Source organism: Prunus dulcis, chromosome 1, assembly GCF_902201215.1.
Source record: "Prunus dulcis chromosome 1, ALMONDv2, whole genome shotgun sequence".
NCBI lineage: Eukaryota > Viridiplantae > Streptophyta > Magnoliopsida > Rosales > Rosaceae > Prunus > Prunus dulcis.
Genome location: NC_047650.1, coordinates 25088036 through 25097200, shown reverse-complemented (window position 1 = coordinate 25097200; position 9165 = coordinate 25088036). Strand labels below are relative to the sequence as shown.

Genomic DNA, 9165 nt, shown 5'->3' with positions numbered 1-9165 from the left:
AACTCTTATCTTCCTTTAAATTATAGTTTAACATGTGCGATGTGATTCTTCTTTTTGTGTTTTTGATGAATTATTTTTGCATATGTCAAACTTTAATTTGCAGGAAGTAAGAATGTCTCTTTTCAAGTGAGGAGGGATCAAATCAAGTTGGTTAATTACTTTATTTAACTTCAAAGATGCAAACAAACAGAAAGGATCCTCATACCCAAACCCAATTATAGAAAATTAATATACATAAAGATAAGGTTCATTTCTTTTTGTAATTTAATTAGTCTTTTGAAAAGGATGATAATATAAATATGTGCAGGGGGAAGCACTCAAAGTCTCAAAATTGTGAATTGGTGAATTATGATTTGTGGTTGTGAAGTTTTGGTGGGTATTGTTGTCCTAGAATGACATAATAAAAAGAGAGAGAGAGAGAGAGAGAGAGAGAGGAGAGTGGGGGTTGGTGTGGAATGTGATTGGTAGGACGTTAGAAGGAGAGTATCTTTTTTTATTTTGTTTGTTTGTTTGTACGACACGTGTACAACACATTGGATAAATTCAGATTGAGATTGTGATTTGTAGGTAGAGAGGGAGGTAGGTAGTCGTTGTAGCACCAAATCAAAACTCAATCTCAGTCCAAACACACCGACAGTCCCATCCATTCATTCTTTTCATTCATTCAGGTTGGTGCTTGATGCTCTGCTCATCGAATCATATCTGATTGCTGCCACGTGTAGTAAACCCTAAGATCTTCTCCTTCTCCCTCTCCTCACTCCCATGAAGCATATGACGTGGAAATATTATACAATGAAACTTATGTAGGACCCATGTTAAGACATGAACTCTTTTTTTTTTTTTCTTTTTTTTTTTGTCCATGAGTGTGAAATTATGAATAAATAAATAACCCAATTGGAGAATCAACTAAAAAAAAAAAAAAGATTGTTAAGTCAAAATCCAAATATATAAACCGTACAGGTTTCAAAGTAGTAGAATATAAATTTAAAATAAAAAATGGTAAAAAGCTAAGCTGCAAATTACATGCAATCCTTTTATTTCTTTTGGTTTCTTAATGCAGAGATTTTAACTTTCCATCAACTTTTGAGTAAAATAAAAGATGATTAGGGAAGGTGGTTGGATAAAGTAATGGGTTTGGCAAGATTGCATAGAACACGGCAAATGCCAAAGACAGCTTCTTTTCTTTGCTGGCTTTCTTCCTTTTGTCTTTTAATTCTTTTGATTCTTTGGGTCCAGAATATTTATCATCACCTTTGTCAATGCAAGTGAAAAGAAGCTTATTGGTGGGGCATGTTTGGCCATAAAACCATCCCAAATTTCTGCAAAAGGATAGACAGTGAACTAAAAACCGCTTTTTTTGATTCACAAACAAACAAGGCACATCATGTGGATACGTGGAACTCGTGTCTTACATTACATGCTTTCTTTCTCCTTATGTGGCAACAACTTCTTGATCCACCATCCATCCTGAACTCAGATACTAAACCATTTACGTACATACTGCTGGCCATGAAGTTTTAGCTCAAAATAGAAATAAGAAGGATGTACGAGTAGATTTGGTTAAAAAAAAGAACCCACCTGACCTGAGCATGACATGAGAATTGTACACTCATTCTCTCACATGGCATCTTTCATTTGAGTTGAGGGCTTTCTATTTTATTTTGTTCTTCTGGTTTGTACTGGGTTTGCTTGAGCTGTCGGTGCTGTTTGCACAGGACATCTTTATTGCAGTATGGATGTACTGTTTGTACTTGTTCTTAGTATATTAGCCAATTCATCAACAAAAAACACACTCAGAGAGAGAGAGATTTGGGGGATCAGATTAGATTCAGAAGCAGCATATTCACATATGAAATAATGATAAATTCACATCTGAATTCCCAGAAGACTGACAATGCATACGCAAATAGAAGAAACACTGGTATCTATCCGGGAATAAATCATGCAACATTATTTTTGAATAATACAAAGATGGCACCACCCAAAGATAGAAAATCAAGCCAACCCAGAATTTGGGCTAAGAAATGTACAGAGGGCAATCAATTCCCATGGCAACCTCAAACCCCCCGAAGCCATAGAAACGACACCCTAATTTGCTCTATAGAACTCAATCAATAAGTTAAAGCCTCTTCACCATGTTTAGGTTAATGGAACTGATGGAGGATTGCCTGCCGGGCATCTTTGCCTACGGGGCCTTCTGGTAGTCTTACCCCAACCTGTCAGGCTCCTATCTTCCAGCCCCATTTCGGTATTATTAAGCTGCTGTACCAGCGGAGTGCAAGCTGGGCTAGTTGCCACGGGGGGAGAGGGACTCACCACTGCTCGTCGCCTGCCTCTACCACAACCGTTTCTTGTTGAGTTTCTCCTTGTCAGTCCCGAATGCCATGCATGACCTGTTGCCCGCATCAACCCTCCAAATGTCTGAAGATCTTCTGTTACCTCATGCCTTGACAAAGAAACAAGACCAGGAAGGATATCCCTTTGGAAGTCCCTCCGCTGCCTCCCTCTCCTTGACTGGCCTTTTCTGGGCTGATTTGCTGGTAATGCGTTTCCTGTTTCTTCCAGCTTTAAGTCTTCTGGAACCAGAGGCTTAGGCATGTAATCTTCTTCCTTGGTCTCTGTCAGTTTCAAAGTCATGGATTCAAAGTAATCAAACTCTTCTGATAAAGACGACTCCTTATCTTCACCATCTTTTCCTCTCAAAACAGTGTCAAACTTGCTCTCAAGATCATTCCCACAAATAGAAGCTATCTCCACAAACCACAGAAGGGGGTCAGTTGAAGAAGCTTCTGGTGGATCGCAAGATGATTCATTCATATGATTGTGAGGACCAGATGATGAGATGGAAACTATTGCCTCCGCCGCTACTCGCACAAGTTCATCTTGAGGAGGTTCAGCTGTGTGTTGTGATGCTAAAGAGATTTCTTTCTGCTTTTCAGCAGATGTTTCTCCAGGAATAACATCATCATCAGTCTCCGGAACAATGGGGGCTTCCAAATCTATCTCTACTGTAATCTTCACACTAGTGCTTGGAACAGAAGGTTTCAAAGATACTTCATCGTCGCTGATACACGAGTTCAAATCAATGTAATGTCTGAAACTGGCAACTTTTGTATCTCTTCCTTCTTCTACAACTACAATTTCTGCTACATTTTTTCTGGCCAACTCAGGTGCTGAAGGATCACAAGGCAAGTTGATATCCAGTTCTCTGTTTCTCCTGGTATTTTCCCCTCCTCTCTCAGGTTGATGAGAAATAGACACAGAAGGGGAGGTAAGGGAAGAGGACTCGTTCTTAGAAATATAAGACTTCTCAAAAATAGGAAATCCAAGAAGTTTTCTCTTGCATGGGATGTCACCTAGTTCATTCCTTCTGGCCTCAACATCATTTCCAGACAAAACAGATTTTATATCCTGAGCAAAAATTTGATTCAAATCCTTTCCAACTTCAGTTTTATTGGATGAATTATTCATAGAAGATTGAAAGAAACCCCGCTCGCCAGTCTTTGAAACTTTGCCCACGTTGGAAAACTCATTCTTAGAAGCAGGCTTAGCTCTTAGCCAGGGAAAAGCTGCAAGATGGTCCACATGCTTTTGTTCTCCCCCTATGATTTTAAGACCCTGCTGGAGTATTTCTTCATTAGATGAGCTGTTTGAAAGAACTACATTCAAGTTTACTTCCCTTCCAGACTTCACATCCAAGCAATTTGAACCCTTGGGGTGCGTTGTTGAACCATGACTCATCAAGTGTTCAGGGCCTCCATTATGATTGTTACTGCTGCTCTGATAGTCACAGCTGAGAGAAGGGAAGCGAACTGGCTCCTTAGATCCTGAAGAGGAACCATGGTGAAACCCATTTTGGTATGGCACTTCACTCCCAGAACCTTGGTTAGAACTAGAATGGTTGTTGAGATACCGCCTATCTCCAAAAATCCCATTGCTCTGAACTGATGACTGGGAACTCTTACTCAAGGTAGCAGATGAGTTAAGACATGGGTGAGTTTGAACTGATATTGACTTCTGGCTTAAGCTACTGCCTGGGTTTTCCCAAGATGAAACCGAGTGTGTCCAGGACTTGGCCACATCAGAGGAAGGAAGAATGGAATATGGACTGGGCATATGAGAAGCCATGAAAATACTTGGATGCTTACTACTGGAAATTTCATGACTTCTTTCGGAATCCTCCACACCACAAACTGTCCTCTCTCTCCACAAATCCACCTTGCTTCTATCGGTCAGATAGAAAGTGGGTTCATGAACATTGTTAATAGAAACTTGCATTGGCTGGGATGATACAGGCAACCTTTCTGTCTGGAGACATTCGGAAACACTTTCAAGGTTGCTTTTACTTTGCCCTGTAATACAATAGCAGATAGGTGAAGTTAACTTTTATAATGGAACAGATCTTTAACAAAAAATGCTGCATTCTCAATATAGACTTCTCAATTTATGGCCTATCCAAATGGCAACATAGCCCATAGCAGGCCTGCAGATTCACCAACTACATCCATGATCAATTATGAAAGAATGAGATGATCCCACAGCTCAGAACACTGAAATTTAGTTGTTCAATTTAATCCTTTGTTTCATCTCTTAAATTTCTGATAAATTTTGTCGTTTTCTAATACATTCATATTTATAATTTTTAAACAAACTAGAATATACCAAAATTGCACATATCAATCTACAAAGCCTTCCAGTGAACGAATAGGAATAGAAATTTAATCAATTACTAAAGCAAAAGAAAAGTAGGGTCAATGCAGATGTCACAAGGGACCAGCTTAAGTTTAATCAAATTTCATGCAGTAACAATACCTGCAAGAACATGGGAAAACCACTCTTTTCCACTTCCCTTGTTCTCCAATTGTGAGTTGTTCTGGATAACATTATCACTTACATAACGAGAGTCGAGTGATATATCCTTTGCCAAACCTAGAAGCTGCAACCTTGACTTGGCAGCCAGATCAGGACGTTGAATCTTTCCATGAAAAGAGTCATAGGCCAGATGATAATCGTATGCTGAAGCATTGGTTTCTTCAAATTGAATAGGCTCATTCAAGTCTGCCAAGCCATTTGGGCTCCTCAAACATGAATCAGATCTCAAAGCATCTCCTTTGCAATCTGTCTTCCCACCATTGCTGGAAAAGAGCTTTGTACCACCCTCAAGTGCTGTTTTACAACCTTTATTTGGCTGACAACTAGGCGTGCCAGAAACTTTCTCATCACTGAACTGCTCCCCTTCTTCAGAATCGATGTACACATCAGCTGGAAGTTGAAGATCAAACATTTTTTTCCTCACTTTTGTGGGTCTTGATTCCATCACCTCAAGATCTTTAGAAATAATCCCATTTTGACTTGGAAACAAACCATTTTTTGGGATGTTTCCTTTTACAGCACTAGATTGAGAATGGATACCTTCAACACCTGGAATTGATGGACCAGCATAAACATTGTTTACCAAAGGAAAGCTGGAATCATGCCATTTACGAGCATCTTCCGATGTAATTTGAGATACTAAGGGACTTGACGACAATGATGTCTCCATAGGTATCTGGTTTCTATGTAGTTCTTTCCTTTTGAAATCATCCATCAAGTCCCTTTGAATTCTGTACAGCCGGTGAAGTTCAAGCACCTGGAAGAAATGAAAGTCCATAAATGTTCAAGTGCCTACATATCGAGTAGAATAATAAATAAAGCAAACAAGGTTCCTGAAGGGTCAATCAGATTATACCAAATTAAAGTCCTCTAAATATAGAATTGAAAAAATATACAAAAATGCTCAATTAATCAAATCACTAAGAATTTGTTAAAGGCTGAGAGATATTGACATGAATTGAATTACTTGAAGATACATGACATTATACTCACAGAACAAATAAGAAACTTGACAAATACCTGATTCTTGAATATGGCCTCATGCTCAAGCATTGTCTGCTTGACTACATCCTTATCATACCCTGGATAAGCATCAGCAGTGGCCCTTGGCAAGAAGCCATTGCAATACTGCCTGTTTGACAATGTTTTATCTCCATAATATACGGGCCAACTACAATTGTTAGGATCCTCATTAAGATCCCTCACTGAGTAATACCCTGGCAAGTAGCTTTTACACTGCATTTTTGTTCCCATTCCTGCAAAAGGAAACCAATAAAGAAACATTCACGTGCCAAAATTAAGACAAACCAAACAGGAAACTGCTGGACCATAGAAGGGCAACTAATATCAAGTACATGTAAAGGAAATGGATTACAGTTATATACAAGAAACGAAATCCTCTGTGTAATATGACACACTAACCTAAATAAGTAAGATGCTTAGACTAGTTAAATCTTGCATAAGGAACATTTCAATAGATGGTAAATGTTTACTGGCTGCTAAAGTTATTATGCACTGAGAACACAAAGGTGAGGAGTTATCATATGCAAATCAGCACAAGAGTCAATTTTATAACTTAATTTAGTTTCTCTGTGGCTAAATTCAGAACCTAAAGCTTCTTCAATCAAATTACATGGATTCCATGTTCTCCTAGAACTGTCAAAGCAGGAAAAGAATCCCTCAACGATCAGAATAATCCAAGTGATTATTACACGAAAAGGCCACTAGGCATTCCCAACTATTGTATACTATAGTTGAAAACTTGACAGTGCCTGAAAATATGAAATTAATAGTTAAAAGCTACTATCCCAAGTCTGTTTTACAAATCATCTCACCAATATGGAAAATTTTGCATGCTTGAGAGCCTCAATAATTTTACTGGGCTTAAGCCGAAGAATTAAGTAAGCTATTATCTAAAATATTCTAAAGAGAAGCAAATTTAATGAATGCTACTGGCTCCCTCGCATTCGACTGACTTTGACTGCTATCTCGAACAAAATTCAACATACTACTGCTAAATGAGAAGGAATCCACATTTCTCATTGACTGGGGAAATCGGCAACAAGTTAAGGAACTGTGCCAAAATGGGACATGCACAAAGAGTTTCACATCCTCAAGTAGCAGACTTTATGGCTTAATTGGAGATGTAAACCAAACCACCCAATTGACAAAACACACGCAAGTGAACAGTTAATTATGATTTCCAAATCAGAGAGTGCCATCTATGATCTGACTAGAAGCCATTGGGTTTAATGGGTATGGATCCAACGAAGGTGGAATCATCCCATCAACAGAAACCTCCATGAATCAGCAGCACAATAAAAACTCCCCTTCAATTTGAAGTCTAATGAATGTGAGCTTTGAGAAAACAAAAGAGGTCTTTATTTAATTCTTAATGAAGTAGAAATATCCTTAACTGATGCAATTCGAAGCAGACACAAGAAGGCCAAAAAAGGTAAAAATAAAATAAGAAATAAATAAGGACATGGTTTTACCACATCACCAATATAGAGCGAAATTTGAGGGGGGCAAGGCCAACTGACTGGAACTTTTAGAAATCTTATGATCGAGAATGAACTTTGCAATAAAAATTAATAAAACAGATCTCGCCGGTTACAAACAAAACTAACAACAATTTGCAACAATGAAAACCCAGAACCTACAGTAACAAATTCTGAAATTTCCCATCAAAATTTTTTAATAGCCAACAAGACCAATCAATACAGAAGAGAACCACAAAACTCTTTTTTTCAGTAGACAAGTTGCAATGAGGAAACAAATGCATAAACCCAAATATTAGACCCATAAAAACCAACAATTTATCCAAACTTGATACTTAATTTGAATACCCAATTAATCAAATCACCAAAAAAAAAACTATCTGAAAATCAATTTACCCAGAAAGCCGATGAGAATTTTACCTCAGACCCACATCCTATTATCACCTCTCCTCAAGCATCCGCTACAGATTTAATCATTCAGCGGACGCTTTCACATCATGAAAATTCAGAGTCCGAGCAGGCTCTCACTATGAAAAGAGCAGCTAAAAACTATATTGTGTATCTAAAATTATACAAGCAACAACTAAGTGGGTGCTTTTGCAACACCATTCAAGAAGCTTAGATCGTCATCAGGTTGAAGAAAAGGAGGAGATTTCGATCTGCTGGGCCACTCTCTCTCTCTCTCTGTGTATCTCTCTCTAAGAAAGAAAAGCATATAGCTTTAGAGAGAGAAAGAGTTTATTTTTTTAGAGAGAGATCCCAGATAAGAAATCTTCACACAAACAAACGACCTTCTAAGAACAGTGACATGAAATTTGTCAACATCCGGTCTCTTTTTATTCTCTGCTTTTTCTTCCCTTCTCTCTCATATATTTATTTTTCCCAATAAGTATACAAATAATTTATTTATGGGTTTTTGAAGAAATGAAAAGAAATGGGCATTTCTAGATTCTCTCCACCCTCCTTGCTTTTGGTACAGATATTAAAAATTAATTCTAAACAACTGTGGTAGACTGATATCCAGATATTTAAATAAATTTAAATAAATTATTGCATTAATATATGCAACGCCTGCATTACTGCAACAGCAGCGAAGCTTGACAATACAATCTTTCTGAGCCCTGGTTGTTAAAAAGACTCGTAATTTAGCTCAAAGCACTCAAATTTTTCCAAATTAAGCAGTGTTTAATTGGTTAATACACACAGCAGACAAAACGTGGGTCCCCTGATACTGTGGCAAGGATGAGGTTTCTTGAGTTGAGAGGCTTTTGGGGCAGGAAGGAAACAAATGCCCTTCTGGGTAGCTTATAATTACGGGAATGGGATTTGATTCTTCTGTTGGGTATTGATTGGCTGATCCTCTGTTTCTGTAACAGCGAGTCTATTTGTCATTTGCGACAACACTGCGAAACTGTACCTCGTTACAAAAGAAAAGCGGATGATATTTATAGCCTCCACCACGTGGCTTATTTTCCGGGACATCTTAGATCACACGATGAATGCCAGGTCAATTAGAATGTTTAATCACTTTATTACCAGCAAATCATACTTTTTAAGCACCTTAAAACCTCCTCCATTTCCACGTAATTATTTTACCAAACTACTTACTCTTTTAATTTAATAATAATTATCCACAGACTCTATTTATAGAAAATTTACCAAACTCTTTGAAATAACTACTCTATATTGAATTGCAACTCTTACCAAAACAAAAATGTCCCGTGAACCTTGGGTGACATTGATTATGGTTGGTTATAATAAATCTTCACATATGATGCATTCAACAATTTGA

At 37.9% G+C, this 9165-nt stretch overlaps 1 protein-coding gene across 2 annotated transcripts; it reads right to left on the bottom strand.

The window, feature by feature from the left end:
* Positions 1 to 1822: 1822 nt before the first annotated feature.
* Positions 1823 to 8221, bottom strand: LOC117613843. 2 transcript variants are annotated; one of them, XM_034342439.1, is made up of 4 exons: positions 7770 to 8221; positions 5893 to 6128; positions 4813 to 5629; positions 1823 to 4352 (listed from the first exon to the last, which is right to left on the bottom strand). In XM_034342439.1, exons 2-4 carry the CDS (start codon positions 6124 to 6126, stop codon positions 2140 to 2142), a joined length of 3264 nt encoding a protein of 1087 aa, XP_034198330.1. In that variant the 5' UTR covers positions 6127 to 6128; positions 7770 to 8221; the 3' UTR covers positions 1823 to 2139. The 2 variants fall into 2 exon arrangements, with proteins under 2 accessions (XP_034198330.1, XP_034198328.1); XM_034342437.1 differs by having other exon boundaries at positions 7794 to 8221.
* Between the last annotated feature and the right edge of the window lie 944 nt (positions 8222 to 9165).

What these genes read in the sequence shown, in the direction of transcription:
- LOC117613843 (XM_034342439.1), bottom strand. Translation starts at nt 6,126, where the DNA reads ATGGGAACAAAAATGCAGTGTAAAAGCTACTTGCCAGGGTATTACTCA. An exon ending in AGGCCATATTCAAGAATCAG is followed by an intron (nt 5,630 to 5,892) that starts GTATTTGTCAAG and finishes CATTTCTTCCAG; the next exon opens with GTGCTTGAACTTCACCGGCT. An exon ending in GTTTTCCCATGTTCTTGCAG is followed by an intron (nt 4,353 to 4,812) that starts GTATTGTTACTG and finishes ATTGTATTACAG; the next exon opens with GGCAAAGTAAAAGCAACCTT.